This window comes from Myxine glutinosa, chromosome 8 (assembly GCF_964187855.1).
Source record: "Myxine glutinosa chromosome 8, kmMyxGlut1.1, whole genome shotgun sequence".
Taxonomy (NCBI): Eukaryota; Metazoa; Chordata; class Myxini; order Myxiniformes; family Myxinidae; genus Myxine; species Myxine glutinosa.
Genome location: NC_136268.1, coordinates 26,296,338 through 26,313,263, shown reverse-complemented (window position 1 = coordinate 26,313,263; position 16,926 = coordinate 26,296,338). Strand labels below are relative to the sequence as shown.

Here is a 16,926-nt window from a genome sequence, read left to right as displayed (position 1 = left end):
ACCCCCGCTCTAGCAGGGAAAATGGCCTTAAAATGCATGTTGTTGTTATCATCTCAATCCAACATTTTAAACAAACTCTCCTGCCCCCATCCTCAGTGACTCTATTGTCCCACCCCTCACCCCCCCCCAACCCCAGCGGTTCTCCTACCCCTTCTCAGATTTTCCCCTGCTCCCTCAGCTCCGCCGGCTCACCTGCCCCCCACTTACCCCACCCCACCCTCCCCCCAAGCAACGCTGAATAACCCTGTTAAGTTAAATTTAAATAAAAGAAAGATTGTAAAGGTCATATTAAAAACAAATTCCGGAACTTACAGCCGTTGAGGAGGTGTCTATTACACCACCCTCACTAACACGTTACATTAGTTATTCGTGCCTGTTGTTTGTTTCCATTACAACATCTTTAAAAATAGCAAGTTTCCTGTTTGGAATGACTTTCAATTTGGTTTGACTGGCAGGCATGCAAAGTAAAAAAATTATCACACTCCTCTGCGCATGTGCGATCGGGTCAATTTCAGAGACAAAGTACGGTAAACCAGCAAGCTTGTTCATGTTCCGATTAGTGTTCAAAACATAACATTTGATTTAAAAATGAGTTGTTTGTCGATCATAAACTGACGTTTGTGGACAGATAGACAGACATGAACCAATTGCTTAACCTCACGTTTTGCTTCGCATGCATTTGTAGCCTCAATTCAAATTATAATTAGTTTACAGCAGATTCAACGACAAGCCAGGTCCAAGGCACGCGTGTAAACAATCGACATATGCTGCCTCACATACCTGCTCTTTCTCCAGCATGTCGGCCTTCCTTAGAACTTTCATAGCATAGATATGGCCCGTGTCTTTCTTCTGCACCAAGCGCACCTATAAAAACAAAGCGTTACATTTCGGGTAATTAGCCTTTCCTTTGGTTAAAGGCAAAGTCAACAAATTTCAAAAACCGAGAAATACTACATCTGTCCCCGATATAATCATTTACTTTATGGCCTTATAAAATGTAAAATAATTTCAACTGGAAGAAAAAAAAAAAAATCACCATTAAAGAGAAGATGCAACGACAGTTTATTGTTCATAATTATTGCTAAGACGGCAATCGTTTGTCCATGATTGGCTGCAAAACACGTGTGATGGCAGGTAAGTCTGTGCGTCCATTATTGGCTCAGAAATGCATGACCTCACAGAGGCCATTTTGGCCAACTTTTTAGTTTGGCATCAATGTTAAACAAGTAAAAATTAACAACTTTAACCTGGGTTTGAGTCATAACCCAGCGATAAACTGTCACCCGAATGTTTTGCATGCAGGGCGCGGCATCACGGTGTGTGCATTAAGCCGGGCGTCTCGTCTGTCAGCATTAGTTAGTGGACGTTAAAGATACTACAATGTCTTCAGAAAGAATAGGCGAGTTATCACCGGCAACCTGAGCAAATTACAACTTCCTGCCTAAAACAGCAGTCAAACAGGCCTTGTGAAAGACTTGGCCAAAACAAACATTCCCTGGCAGATGTTACAAGAATAATAGGAGTTGTTATTATGTTGTAGTAGTGGTAGTGGTAGTAGTGGTAGTACATGTAATTAAATTGGAACTGCACATCTCGTCATCAGATATGATGAATTCACCACAAAACAGAACGCAAAGTCTCTATGATGCGAGACCCCGTCTTCAACGGTAAAGCACGAACCTCGCCAAACGCTCCACGTCCAATAACCTTCAACGACTCAAAGTCTTCAAGACCCAACCTTGTTCGTTTGAGCCGGAGAAACTCTGTCTCCTTGCGTGCATGGTTCTTTCTTTTGCTCTCTTTCTGCAGCCATAACAAGAGTAAAAGGAAAAATATAATAAAAATTTGCAGGCCGAACATCACTTCGACCTCATATCACCAATATCGTTATGGGCGCAACAATCGCTTTTTCCATGTACCATTTCGAAGACCAAGTCAAGCTTCAGTAACCGTTGCCAAACTCTTACCCAATCTGTGTCCCTAGAAATGCTCTCATTCTACAACTGTAACGAAGTGTAAAGAAGATCGCACAGGAAGCACAATTAATGGCAAATGTGGGATATTGTGAAATAAGTAAAACAAGACCGGCCAACACCAACTCATGGTTGCCAGCAATGGTGCGTTCGTTCCCTGAACAAGTAAACGGTTTGAATGTTCATAGAGCCCTCTATGTGCCAGGCACGACCGAGTTGATCCAGCATAAATGAGCAGGCGGAACGGCCATGGTGGTTGAACGAAAAACGCACAGAGTCAAGCCTTGTGCTCTCAGGGAAATCGCCATTTCTTCTTGGGAGATTTAAACATGGATCACAGTGTTTTTGCATTTTGTTTTCAAATACGCAAGCTGAACCTTTATCTGAAGGTACGTTTGGTAAATCTGAACATCCAACCGATGATGAACCCATCCATGTGTGGGGTCAGTGTGGCATGGGAAGTAAATTCCCCCATGTGGTGTCATTACACAGTACCTCATCTTCAGACAGTCCCTCTTGTTCCATTACCCTCTCCAAGTTCTTTTGCCTGAAAGACAAATGGGACATTTTGGTTTCTGCAGTGAAAACAAACTGTGATCATTTCCAATTCAGGTATCATGCTTTTTCTTGGGCATTGGCCAGTTCACCCTCAGCAATGGTTGTTTTAAAGTAGGAATAATAGTTTGGCGAGGCACACCTACAAACGGTTGTCATTCAGGGAATATTTGCTCGATTTAAAAAAACGCATTTTAAATAGTTGGGATGCGGGGTGGGCCGGTGGGAATGGGGGTGAAGTGTGAAAGGAGGGGGTGCGCAGACTCACCGCTGTTCCCGCTCATCATGCTGCGTCTGCAAGTTGCAGTAAAAGTTTTCCAGGGTGACCTTTGTGCGTGTCACCTTGTCCTGCGTATACATGCTCATTGGAACGGTGGAGTTTGTCACCGCCATTGCCTGAGCATGGACACAAGGTTAGAAAAGGAGGCATGAATATATATTAAAAAAATTAAACGAGAAAAACTCCCCAAACAGTGCTCCAATTACAGTTATGACAAATGAACATACTTTGGTTATCAATGTAAAAGGTCTTACTTGGATGGGCAACTTTCTCTTTCTGGGGAAGTTGCAAACATCACTCCCATCCACAAGAGAGGTTCGAAAACGGATCCAATCAACTACAGACCTGATCACCCTTCTCCCTATCATTGGCAACATCGAGTCCATCATTGCAGCCGACCTCAGACACCATCTCTTTTATAACACATTCCAATATCATGGCAACCAATTTGGCTTCCGACATGGCCATTTCTGCAAAATTTTATTCCTTGTGAAACAGCAGTGGATGCATACACTGCACCGAAAGCAAGAGGTTAAGGACACCTCTCGAGCTTCTGATACTTTCTGACATCGTCTTCATTTCCAAGTTATCTTAATTTGGTACTCAGGGCCGCCTGCCCAAGTGGTTGCCCGAATTTGTCCTTTCACAAAAACCGTGGGTGGCCCTTGATGGTGTATTTTTTTGTGTAGAGTCGAGGCCCATGGAGGAGCTAGAACACAAAACAGACTAGGATGGAACAGAACGAAAAGCCCAATAGGAAGAAGGGGTGGCGGAAGGGGCACACCGATGGCAGGGTTGAGGGATAAAACAAAGGGAGACTTTGAGGGATCATGGAAATGGGGACGAATGAGAGCAAGGAGAGGACATAAGTAGTGAACAAGATGGATACAGGTGCAAACTCTCACAAAAGTGGAGGGAAAAACTGGAAAACGGGAAAGCGGTGGGCTTAAGGGTGGTTGATGAGGGTAGGAAATATCATGGCCGTGAATGGGGGATGACCTGAGATGGTGAACAGCCGTCTTGAAGCCCTAGAGGGAAGAACGAGGTTGAAGAGATTGAGGTAGTTGGTTCCACAGGCGAGGGGATGAGACAGAGGAATGATTAAGTGGAGGTGAGCATCATGGGGTCCTTTCCCATGATCTCACCTTTCATGCTGGGATTCCACAAGGCAGCTTCTTGGGCCCCACATTATTCTTGATATATATCAATGATCTGTCAGATTCTCTTGAAAACAAATTTTACAATTTTGCCAATGACTCCATCTTGTGCAGAACGATAGAGCACAGTTGTGAAAGGCTGGCTGCTGCTAAATCCCTTTTGTCAGACCTGGACAAGGTAGATCGACCTACTTGGAACATGACATTCAACATGGGCAAGTCATACGCTCTCAAACCGTCTCGCAACAAGGATCGGCAATGAAACTATCCATTTCACTTCTCTGGACAGTAATTGGAAGAGGTGTGGAATGGAGTTTGCTCATTTTTTGATGAGGGGTGCTGAGGTGCTTCCCCCAGAATTCATTGGCCTCTCTTTCTAGCATGACCTTTCATGGAAAGATCACAAAGTCACTGACTGGATATTCTACGTAGAGCTAAGGCATTCCTCAGCTGCACCAATCTCATCAGGGCGTACAAGACTTTCACATGCAGCTGTATGGATTATTGCTCCCCACTTTATCTGGTACTCCTGCTTTCTATCATCCTCTTCCTCAGGTGGTCCAAAGCAAGGTCTTCCACACCATTGTCAAAACAAGGTGGTCTAAAACAAGGTCTTCTACTCAAGGCAGATGTCTTCCCAAGGAATGCCATTTCCCATTGGCACCAAGTTGGTGGGCTCTCTATTTTATACAAGGTTGCATCTGGCCTTACTCCACCTGCCCTCAAATCACACATTTCTCTGGAATCCCCAATCTGCTCACCCAGACAAACTTCAGACTGGTTTCCTACCCGCTTTCATTAATCCCTTTATTCTCCCAATTGTGGATTTGTGCATGTCTGTCCCCCATACCATTTGGTAGTTTTGTTGTTGAGCTACTCCATAACCCAAGGCACTTGCTTAAAAATAAAAGAGCTCATTTAGTTATGATGCCAGGTGACTGATCAACTGTTAGCTAGGTATGCTGTACATGGTGTTGACAATATACACTATACAGTCACGTGAAAAAGTAAGTTTTGTAAAGTTTTGACTTTTTCAACATATTTCAACATACAGCTATTTGATCTTCATTTCAACAATATTGATATATAAAGGTGATATAATATAACAAATATCATGAAACATTTACATTTTGTAGTCCATTGTATAATTCAAATAAACATAAACGCAAATTTCGCATGTGGAAAAAGTAAGTACACCCCTACATTTATCACTACTTCAAATACCTAAAATTAGAATCAGGTGTACCAGCTCAGGTGCAAATGATTAGAACATCGTTAGAGAGGATCTTGGAGGAACCTATCTTATTTAAACCGTAGACATTTAGTTTCGTTTGCTCTTTGTTGTTGAAGTTTGCGGCGTCACCATGCCTAGATCAAAAGAGCTCTCTGAGGCCTTCAGAAAGAAGGTTATAGATGCCTACGAGTCTGGGAAGGGATTTAAAAAGATCTCCAAACAATTTGAAATCAATCATTCGACTGTCCAGAAGATCATCTACAAGTGGAGAAGATTCCAAACAACTGCCAACTTGTTCAGGCCAGGCCGCCCCAGCAAGTTCAGCCCGAGAGCAGACCGCAAGATGCTGAAAGAAGTCTCTAAGAACCCCAGAATGTCATCACGGGACCTACAGGTAGCTCTTGCCACTGTTGATGTCAAAGTGCACGAGTCTACCATGAGAAAGAGACTGCACAAATTTGATCTACATGGGAGGTGTGCCCCAGAAAGAACATCAGGGCAAGACTAAAGTTTGCCAATGAACACCTCGGCAAAGACCAGCACTTTTGGAACAATGTGCTCTGGACAGATGAGTCAAAGGTAGAGCTATTTGGCCACAGTACCAGAAGACATGTTTGGCGAAAACCAAAGACAGCATTTGACCACAAGGACCTGATACCAACTGAAAAGCATGGTGGTGGAAATATTATGGTTTGGGGCAGCTTTGCTGCATCAGGGCCTGGGCAGCTCACCATCATAGAATCCACTATGAATTCTTCATTGTACCAGAGGGTGCTTGAGGATAATGAGGCCATCTGTCGGAAAGTTGAAGCTCAACCAAAGGTGGACCTTGCAACATGACAATGACCCTAAACATACCAGTAAATCTACCAAGGAATGGCTGAAAAGAAAGAAATGGAGGGTACTGGAATGGCCAAATCAAAGCCCGGATCTAAATCCCATCAAGATGTTGTGGGGGGATTTGAAATGAGCTGTGCATGCAAGAAACCCCTCAAACATCGCACAGCTGAAAGAATTCTGCATGGAGGAGTGGGCAAAAATTTCTCCCAGTCGATGTCAGAGACTGGTAGACAGTTATAAGAAATGCCTACTTGAGGTTGTTTCTGCCAAAGGGGGCAATACCACCTATTAGAGCAAAGGGTGCACTTACTTTTTCCACATGCAAAATTGGCATTTATGTTTATTTAAATTATACATTGTACTACAAAATGTAAATGTTTCATGATATTTGTTATATTATATCACCTTTGTCTATCAATATTGTTGAAATGAAGATCAAATAGCAGTATGTTGAAATATGTTGAAAAAGTCAAAACTTTACATGGGGTGTACTTACTTTTTCACGTGACTAATGCTTCAGTCACATTTGGCTCGGCGGCCGTAGGGTCTAAAAAAATCTACGGCCACTAGCAATTATAGGGCGGCCGCAGTATTTCCACGGTCACACAATGTAGCAGTCACATATGTTTTTATTTTTCGGGTAGCCGCACAGGGTATTTAGAAATTGTGGAGACCGAAAACGTGGGGGTGCCGTACGGTCTTTGATTTGATGTCGCACGGTGACCCTTAGGGCGTCCCTGCGGTGGCCATAGAATTTTCAAGGCAGACGCAAGGTAGCCTCAAGGTGCCCGCAAGGCGACCGCAGGGGGGCCCTAAGGCGAACGTGCGGCCAGACGGACGGTAACGAGTGGGTATATATACCAGTTCTTTTTCATATGTATAACAGCACTTACAGTTGTCATGGCTACGGCTTGTCGAATTGCTACGGCCAACCTATAAATGAAAAAAGTTATAACTCCGTGCTATAATTCCACGGCGACCCCTACGGCCTGTAAAAGATAGCCATACGCCCTAGGGCCACCCGAGAAACTCTGCGGCCGCCGCACGTTTCTGTCAATTTAAGGGGGGTACGGCCGCCGTATCCTAGCCGTAGAGCAAATGTGACTGAGGAGTAACTGGCATCACAATTGAGCTATCCATTCTACCATAACCACACCACCATTCTCCTCCTACTACAATTCCATTCCCCCCATTATTAAATATTTCTAACTTCTTCCTCTGCTTTATACAATTTCACCATGCAATAATGTGCATCCATTAACCGAAGTCTTCCCCCTCAAAGCTCACTTTTACCTTTGTCTTATTCCAGAATCCAATATTGCTTCTTCTACCCACTCGGTCCTCTGACGCTCCCCATCTACCCCTGAATGCCTGTGCTCTTCCAATAACCCCCTCCTGGTTAAACTTCCCAAATCCAGGCTAACGTCACACTTTATTCCTTGCTTCTCCTGTCTATGGAACCAGCTACCAGAGGATGCTCTTCCAGAGAAACAATAAATTTATCACCATGTCTTGTCATCCCCAATGATCTTTATTACACCCATTAACCTTTCCTAACCCAACCATCTTACTTGCGAGTTTCAGTGTTTCCGTCCCTCCACCCTTTCATCTTACCTAATGCATTCATTCCTTTGATGTTTTTGTCCCACTGTTAGATCTACCTCACTCTTCAACAAGCCTCACTCCTATAAAGAAAACATAAATCACAAATAGTTGGTCTGGTAAAGTGACTCAGCCAAGGGCTGCAAATGCTTTGAGCAGGAAGCATTCCCTCCTAAAAGGCGTGAGAAAAACGGACATGGAGGTGGGAAAGCAAGGCCTTCAGGCTTCCGCCTGTGGCCAGATGCCTGGAACAACGATTTTCAACCAGTTCAATCTCCCAAAATAGGTAATACTTCAAATGGACACACCTGAATTGGCACGAGCCACATATCTATTATTTCAAGCCAAAAGTTGGAATCTGGAAAGGAAAGATTATTTGCAACACACCAGTGGCTTTCACGTTTTCAGGTTTCCGCTTACATTCTTCATTATTCATTCCTCATCAGCTCTGCCTTCCTGCCAAGTTTAACGTGCACATCAACGTCCTTCTCCCTAGGATCAAGTTCCTGCCCCTTTATATTTAAAATGTTTTTGATACATTCTAGTTCATTCGAGACAGTTATGCTATAGAACATCACAGGGTAAAGGTTAGTTGTCACCCACTCAACGGAATTACAATTAGTCTTTAGCACAACAATACAAACGAGAACTGCTGCTTGTAACTGCGAGATGTTATGCCGGGCACCAAACGACGCCTGTTCCAATGACGATGACGTCACACACCACCCATTCCAATGATGATTCCATTGTATTACATCAATTTTAGTCAACCTATATTTCTCATGGCTATTCGATCCCAAGAACTGACACATAACTGTGAGCAGCGATTTATAAATGGGCACTTACAAAACTGCGAGCCACGAGGAATAAAGTTTGACAAGTATGGTGTCATAGTCAACATGGTTCGGCAGCCATATTGGACTGAAGGAAAAACATATAAATTTTTTTTTATTTTCTCTGAAACCACTTCACCGATTGATGTGAAACTTCAAATATATCATCCACTACAAATGGGGAAAGAGCTTTGAGAAAAATGTCATAGGTCAATTGGTTTGGCATCCATATTGGATTGAATGAAAACCTTTTAAAAAAAAAACTCCTTCTCTTGAACCACTTAATCGATCGACGCAAAACTTCATATATATGATCCACGAGCCATGGGGAATATTGTTTGAAAATGTAAACAGCATTGGTCACGTGGTCTGGCAGCCATATTGCATTGAAGTCAAAACCGTTGAAAAACCTCTCTCAAACTGCTGGACCAATGGATGTGAAACATTATGTATGTTCTGCACTAACCATGGGAATAAAAGTTTGATAACTAAACCGTAATCAGTCGAGTGGTGTGGCAGCCATATTAGATTGACCGGAAACATTTAAAAAATTCCTTCTCTTGAACCGCTTATTCGATTGACGCGAAACTTCATATATATGATCGACTAGCCATGGGGAATATCGTTTGAAAATGTAAACAGCATTGGTCAGGTGGGTCTCGCAGTCATATTGGATTGAAGTCAAAACCGTAAAAAAAAAAAAAAAAAAACCTTTCTCAAACTGCTGGACCAATCGATGTGAAACATTATGTTTGTCATGCACTAACCATGGGCATAAAGGTTTGATAACTAAACCGTAATCAGTCATGTAGTGTGGCAACCATATTAGATTGACCGGAAACATTAAAGCAATTCCTTCTCTTGAACCGTTTAATTGACCGATGTGGAACTTCGTATATATGACCGAGAAGCCATGTGGAATGCAGGTTGAAAATCTAAACGTCATTGGTTATGTGGTCTGGCAGTCGATGCGTGTCAAGTATGGTGGAAATCTCATGAGCGGTTCACAATTTATTGCAGTAACACATATTTTCAATTAAAATGGCACTTGACTTCCGGCCTTTCCCCTTTTGAACGTTAACCACACCCACCGCCTATCATGGTTCTACGCAACCAATTTACCCGCCGCTCATCATGCTGGTACTTTAACAGTTTGAGGCTGGCCCTCAAATTTTTGTGCCTTCGCACAATACTGGGGCTGGGCACTGTGGCTCCCTTTGGAAGGCTCTTCACTTAACTCAAAATGCAGTATCCCATGCTGCTTGGGAGTCACCCTTCCACCCCCTTCTATCCTCCCCCACCATGAGGTACTCAGCTAATTGCAAAATCCTGGAGGGCCTTCTCTAGCCTCCCCCACTAGCGGCCTCCTTGAGTTTGGCCACCAGCCTGGTAATGCCTTTGCCTTTGCCTCAGCCCTGCCAACCCTCATCCTCTCGAACATGGCCATCATGGTTGCTAATTGGTGACCCATGTATGGGCTATTCCCACGCCATTGTAGTGAAGCCGCTCTGCTGCTTCCTGGTTGTTCATTTGAGGGCACTGGACTAGCTGAGGGAGAATCTATGGGGCTATCAGGTAGACGACTCCATTGCAACCTCCAGAGGTCCTTCTACCTCCATTTCTATCTACACTCTACAGGGTCCACGGTGGAGTCTAGCCAGTTTGTGCCCTCCTGGTTCTGGTTGCTTTGGTCCTAACATCGTGGTGGTTTATAAAATTTGGTGCTTACCACGCGCTCCACGATTTGGCTTTGAGGCAAAAGTCCCCCATGTCTCAGGTCTGCATCACACTCAGCTGACACCAATGTTACTGTCGTCAGTATGTTCCGGTTGCCCAGTTCGAATCCGGAAAGTCATGTTGAAGCGACCGCAGAAGTCAAGCGAGTCGACGGCTCTGACTCGGATCATGGCCTTTGATCTTCACTACTGTACATGTTGGAACCATTAAGCAGCCAAGCCCTACGCCGATAGACAACCAAGTGACTGATCTAATAAGGCAGAGCAAACCCTATTGACGTGACACGATCTTATCTAGTGGCGTGAACTCCACCCTTAACGGGATTTACACAAACTACCAGATGAAGCCACCAAGACAAACCTAATTCACCGGAGCCAAAGTGTATTTGAAAGAAATGGCACGGGGAGGAATTTACAAAGCAAACGATGCAATAACCACAATGAGACAACCCTTAACCCACTACTGATATACACACACTCAAACCAACGATGAATGGCAGATCCTTACTTATTCTAACTTTAAGGCATTCAGACTCATACCACAGGAGAAAGACTTGGGGAAATCACAAGACACAGAATGGGTCGGGCAAACCCGAGGCAGAGCTTGGTAGGAGGAATCCAGTCCCGATAGAGTAGGTTTGGCGGACATCCCGTGCCGCTGGCTACAGAGAAGGAGGAGATGTGACTCGGCAGTTTCTCCTGCCATCTGGCACAGCGAGTAGGACCAAGGACAATAGCAGGCTCTTCCACATCACAGAGCACAATGATGGGGACAGCACCCACTCTTCTCTTCTTCTTCTTCTTCCCTGCACTCTAACCTTTATCCCATCGGATGCTAGGTCACTCATGACGTTCCGCTCCCCTCCCTCTCACTCACTCACCATTGCTTGCGTGCTGGTGGCTTGCTGGGTGGGACAATCCCCTTCCAACCCTTCAGTCACCGATGACTCGGGAGGCTCGATTATTGCTGTGGGATAAGACTTGCCTTTCCCTACAATAGCGCTCAGGCCATACGAGCACTAAGAAAAAGAAAAGAGACAATAAAGACGGATAACAAAGGATAAAAACTTCAAACTAGAAAGAATGTAAAAATGCAAGGCCCGTCCGTTATGCCTGAATAATGAACTACTAAGAGGTTGGTTACATGGTAGACAACTGCAAGGTCATTTAATTCCCAACCTCTAAAGGTCGAGTGCTATTTTTCTAGAGTTCTGCTCACTGATCTTCATTCCGATAGTAGACTTCAAACCAAACCAAATGAAAATTGATGATTTTATGCAACCTTGACCTGTATTTAAACATTTGATCCTACAACAAAAGAAAAAAAAACAAAAAAAACAATCAGTGTCTGCCTTTTGATTGGTGAATCAGTTCAGTGACTCAATATGCCAATTCTTAAAATTTCGATTTGATGTGACGTTGACCTTTGGACCAAATTATTCATTTGTCTTCTCCATAATCTCATAATAAAGCTTTGTGGAAAATTTGATGACAAAAGGTCAAATGGTAAAAAAAAGTTACAGCCCAGACGACGCACGCATGCACACTATTGCAAAACCCGGCTGCACGGGAGACATGCTAATAAATGGGGTCACACGGGTTGATAATTTTAGACACAATATGGAAGGTTAGACCTCTCTAACTATACAAAATATCGATGCACATATAAATATCACATTTAATTACATCTACGCTTACTCTAAACACTCAATAAGGAAATAACTACGCCATATTAAGCACTAGCAGGGGTACCTGGCATTGCCTGATGCTGTTCTAATCCTGTTGGCATTTTGAAGAAATCAAAATTTATTTATTTTTGGCCTAAAACACTCCGCAGCACTCAATGATGAATCTCCCAAAGTTTGATCACCTCTGAGAAAAATAATGTGACACACACACACACACCACACCACACCACACCACAACACACACACACACACACAATTAAACTAACCCCTTAGGAGTCACTTCCACAACAAAATTCGTGCACAGACGGCACACCCAAGCTCCTCTCTATGCATTAGCAACTGCAATATAAAAACAACAGCATCTTGGTTGAACTTCCCAACACCTACAGCTCGTTTCTGAATAATAAAAAAAACGACTTGGGAAGAAAATCAACTCACATGGAAAGATTTCAAACAGTTAGCAAGATGAAAGCATTCATTCTTAAACAAACTGCAATTTTGATAAACATTCACCAATAATTCAAACATGACATCAGGGTACACACAATGATGAAAGGCAAAGGGTACTTCAATGAGCAAATGCACACCAGCTTGGCACAGAGAAATGCAGTGTGGATATACAATATCGCATGTATGACAAGCAGGATTACTACACCTATGATCATTGATCAAGGTGATTGCCGACACGCCAGGAAATAATCCCGTGAACAGCCAAACTAAAATGGGCTGAATTTGGATGACATGTACTCGTAACGGTCAATAACGTGCCCTTTTTGAACTTGTTCGTATCTAAACACATGTGATTATCCAAATAATGCAGTGCCTCATTTCAATTTTTCCCCTCAAAGGCATCTCAACAAACCAAATTGTTGGTGCAGGAAAGATGGCATGAGCCAATGGGGAGAAGGAAAACAGGGCCAGGTCAGGGTGGGGCGAGACGGCCCGGCTCGGGGAGGGGGAAAGACGGGCCGGCTCGGGGAGGAGGAAAGACGGGCCGGCTCGGGGAGGAGGCAAGACGGGCCGGCTCGGGGACGGGGAAAGATGGGCCGGCTCGGGGACGGGGAAAGACGGGCCGGCTCGGGGACGGGGAAAGACGGGCCGGCTCGGGGACGGGGAAAGACGGGCCGGCTCGGGGACGGGGAAAGACGGGCCGGCTCGGGGACGGGGAAAGACGGGCCGGCTCGGGGACGGGGAAAGACGGGCCGGCTCGGGGACGGGGAAAGACGGGCCGGCTCGGGGACGGGGAAAGACGGGCCGGCTCTGGGATGGGGAAAGACAGGCTGGCTCTGGGAGGGGGAAAGACGGGCCGGCTCGGGGACGGGGAAAGACGGGCTGGCTCTGGGATGGGGAAAGACAGGCTGGCTCGGGGAGGGGGAAAGACAGGCTAGCTCGGGGAGGGGGAAAGACAGGCTGGCTCTGGGAGGGGGAAAGACGGGCTGGCTCTGGGACGGGGAGAGACAGGCTGGCTCGGGGAGGGGGAGAGACAGGCTGGCTCGGGGAGGGGGAGAGACAGGCTGGCTCGGGGAGGGGGAAAGACAGGCTGGCTCGGGGAGGGGGAAAGACGGGCTGGCTCTGGGACAGGGAAAGACGGGCTGGCTCGGGGAGGGGGAAAGACAGGCTGGCTTGGGGACGGGGAAAGACAGGCTGGCTCGGGGAGGGGGAAAGACAGGCTGGCTCGGGGAGGGGGAAAGACAGGCTGGCTTGGGGAGGGGGAAAGACAGGCTGGCTTGGGGTGGGGGAAAGTAGCATCAGTTGCTGGGGGCGCGGCTGTGCCACTGATGCAAATGCAATTGCTCCTGTAGGTTAGGAAAAGAATTTGTAAGCTGTTCATGGTGCCGGTGACAACTCGCCTATTCTTCACGAAAGACACCAGGGGGATCTTTACCATCCACCAGCTAATGCTGGCAGATGGGAAGCACGTTTAACGTCCATCAGAGGGACGGCACACACATTGATGAATGACCCTGTCGATGAAACACCGGGATGACAGTTAATGGCTGGGTCGGGATTCGAACCCAGGCTTGATGGCTCAGAGGTGATTCTGCGTACCTCTAGGCCATCCTGACAGTCGCTGGACAGGACAAGCGACAATGGCGGGCTGGGCAGCACATGGGACAAAGACCGGCAGGTGGAAAGCGACTTGTGTGAAGCGTATGGGATGGGTACATTACTAATTTTGCGTACATAATAGATAGATAGCTGCCCATGCAAGCAGGATCAACGCGGAAAAACGTGCAGTTTCCAAATAATACTTCCCTTTGTCGTCTCAACTTTAGGCATTTATAGCACGACGGGCCAATCAATGTTTGTGTGTTCAAAACTTGTTCCCATTTGGTCACCATTACATTAGTTACCCTATTCCATCCCAAAAGAGCTAACACCCTCAGGCCTCCACGAACATCTTTACCGGACCATACGAGAGTGACAAACCTCCCGTGTTCATGACTTGGACAAAGTTTGGCAAAAACATCACATCGCTCATTAACTCCGCGTCCCACGGCACCAAAAGGTCCACGCCGGATGTTACAGACACGAACACGCCATTTAGATCACACGTTTACAGTTACACGTGCAAGTCAGAATATTTACAACATTACAACTAAAATATTCCATTACAACACGACAACGTAATTAAAGAAAAATCGACAATAAGTGAATAACAGCATTCAAACTAAAAACGTGCAATTCATTCACGTCGCTGACGCAACGGCATAAAGATGGACGCATTTTTGGCCGAAGTGAGAAGAAACTTACTTAATAAACCGTTTTAAACTCTGAAGAACACGGAATGGTTTCTCAAAGGCGAAGCCGAAGGGAACGAACAACTTGTTCGTCGAATAAGGCCCTCTACTCTAGCTCCCGGAACAAACTTCCGCTCTTACGTCTTACGTCATCTCTTCCGCTCTTACGTCATCCCGTACAGTGTGTCGCTTGTCTGCTGCGCCGCCTCGAAATGACTGTCGCTGGAAAGCGCAGCCACTTGTCGCTGTTGAAGCAGTGGACGCCATCTTAGCCTGCCCAGAACCTGCAATGCTTTTGCGATTTTAGATGTGAAATTTTTTGTTTGTTTTTCTCAGCAATAAAAGATGTAACAAGTTAACTTTATGGTGTGAATAATACTTTAAAATGAATACGTATATACCGTTTCGGGTGGTCGGATTTAAATAAATAAAAAAGCAAGGGTTTTTGGAGGAGCAAGATGGCGCATGGTTAGCTTCGAAAATTTAACGATATGAGCGCCGAATTTCATCAAGCTGAAAGTCGAGAGCAAACCAAGGGTGCTCTGAAGCAAGGACTTCATTGAAACAGTTGATAAGGAACGGCTGGCTTGGTAAGCGATAGCATGCTGATCGGTAATGGAACAGACCCAGCGCTGGTTTAACGGTTAAGGTGGCTGTCTTCAGCTCTTCAGTCATGGATTCGAGCCCCTGTCGTGCCGTTAAAACAACATAATTGGGTTGACTCATTCAGCCTGTGATTCTTCTGAGGTGCGCAAACTAGGAAGTAGCTTACTGGGAAGAATGAGCCATTCCAGTATCCTGCGTCCCCTGAGGCTGAGCCAAAGATACATTTCCTCAGCATGGCGTCTTCGTCTTCTTCTTCTTCTTCTTCTTCTTCTCTATTTTTCTGAAGCGTCTGAAGACGTAAAATCACTGCTTCTTCTTCTTACTTATAATCTTTGTATTTTGACTAATTTGACTATTTGTATATTATTATTATTATTATTATTATATTTGTATAATTTTTGTAACTATTTACAATAATTACAAATTATAATTTACAAATATAATTTTACTAATTACAATTATACAATTTTATATGATAATTTCTATAAATAAATAAAAATAATTTACAATTAATTGTAATTATAAAATTACAATTCTAATTACAAATTATAATGTAAATAATTAAATTAATTTACAAATATATGTAAATATTTGTATATTTATATTTGTATATGTGGCGGATACAAGCAAGGTACACGAATTCGCGCACCAGCAGGTGGCGCGAACGTCCAGGCGGGGAACTGGATTGTATGCCCCGCCTATCAACCGATCGGCCACGCCCGGGGACGAGGCGTGGCCTCGCGGGCTCTAAGCTCGGGCCCGCTCAGTGCTGCAGTTCGGGCTTTCATAATAAAGACTCTTGGTTTTATCAAACGCGTTGTGGCCTACCTTTTTGGCAAGCAAGTTGTGTGCACAGCACCACACTTCACTGGTGACCCCGATTGGTTCAGCCGTTGCTGACCACCGAACGCGCCATGGCCAACAACGTTGTCGCGGTAAAACTCCCAGAGTTTTGGGAAGCACAGGCCGATGTGTGGTTCGTGCAGGTCGAAGCGCAATTCCAGCTTTGAGGCATAACGGCGGACGAGACCCGTTACTACCACATGGTCGCCTCCCTCGGGCCCGGCACTGCCGCCCGAGTCGTGTCCATCCTGCGGCACCCGCTGGCCGACCACAAGTACGGGGCGATCAAACGTCTCCTCATCGCCACGTTCGGCCTCACTGAGATCGAACGGGCCGACCCCCTCCTGGACCTTCCCGAACTCGGCGACACACAACCATCTGTGTGGATGGATTATATGCTGTCGCTGTTGGGTGGCCAAGCCCCGGATTTCTTATTCCGGGCGCTTTTCCTACGCCAGCTACCTCTACAGGTACGCCTTGCGCTGGCCGGTTCCAACATAAGGGAACCCTGCGCCCTGGCCGTAGAGGCCGACAAGTTATTCGCGGCTTGCGACACGCGGGCGAGTTACGGTGCGGCCGTCGTGGATCCCGAGGCTGATGCTACTGCGTCCCTCGTGGCCACTGCCGCGCCCCGCCCACCACCACCGCCGCCGAGAAAACCACGGCCGCCACCGCCATCGCCGCCGCAAGCCTGGTGCTATTTCCACGCCAGGTTCGGCCACAAGGCCAAGAAGTGTTGCCCGCCGTGCTCGTTTGGCAGGTCGGGAAACGACCAGGCCGGCGCTCGGTAGCGGCCCTGAGTGTCGGCCATTCCGGCAGCCTCCTCTTTATCACGGAC

General features: G+C 45.7%; 1 protein-coding gene across 7 annotated transcripts in view; it reads right to left on the bottom strand.

Annotated features, from left to right (window-relative positions):
- LOC137432315 (serine/threonine-protein kinase 38) overlaps positions 1-16,926 on the bottom strand; it is a 444,663-nt gene that overhangs the window by 36,030 nt on the left and 391,707 nt on the right. Inside the window, exons 1-6 of one of the 7 annotated variants that reach the window (XM_068124138.2) lie at positions 14,653-14,819; positions 11,092-11,229; positions 2,797-2,924; positions 2,469-2,520; positions 1,681-1,803; positions 781-864 (exon numbers count right to left, since the gene is read on the bottom strand). In XM_068124138.2, the coding sequence (XP_067980239.1) occupies positions 781-864; positions 1,681-1,803; positions 2,469-2,520; positions 2,797-2,924; positions 11,092-11,094 (390 nt within the window). In that variant the 5' untranslated portion in view covers positions 11,095-11,229; positions 14,653-14,819. Of the gene's footprint in view, positions 1-780; positions 865-1,680; positions 1,804-2,468; positions 2,521-2,796; positions 2,925-10,750; positions 11,230-14,328; positions 14,426-14,652; positions 14,831-15,411; positions 15,499-16,926 lie in introns of those variants that run through there. The other 6 variants (XM_078783037.1, XM_078783039.1, XM_068124137.2 and 3 more) reach the window with 6 other exon arrangements.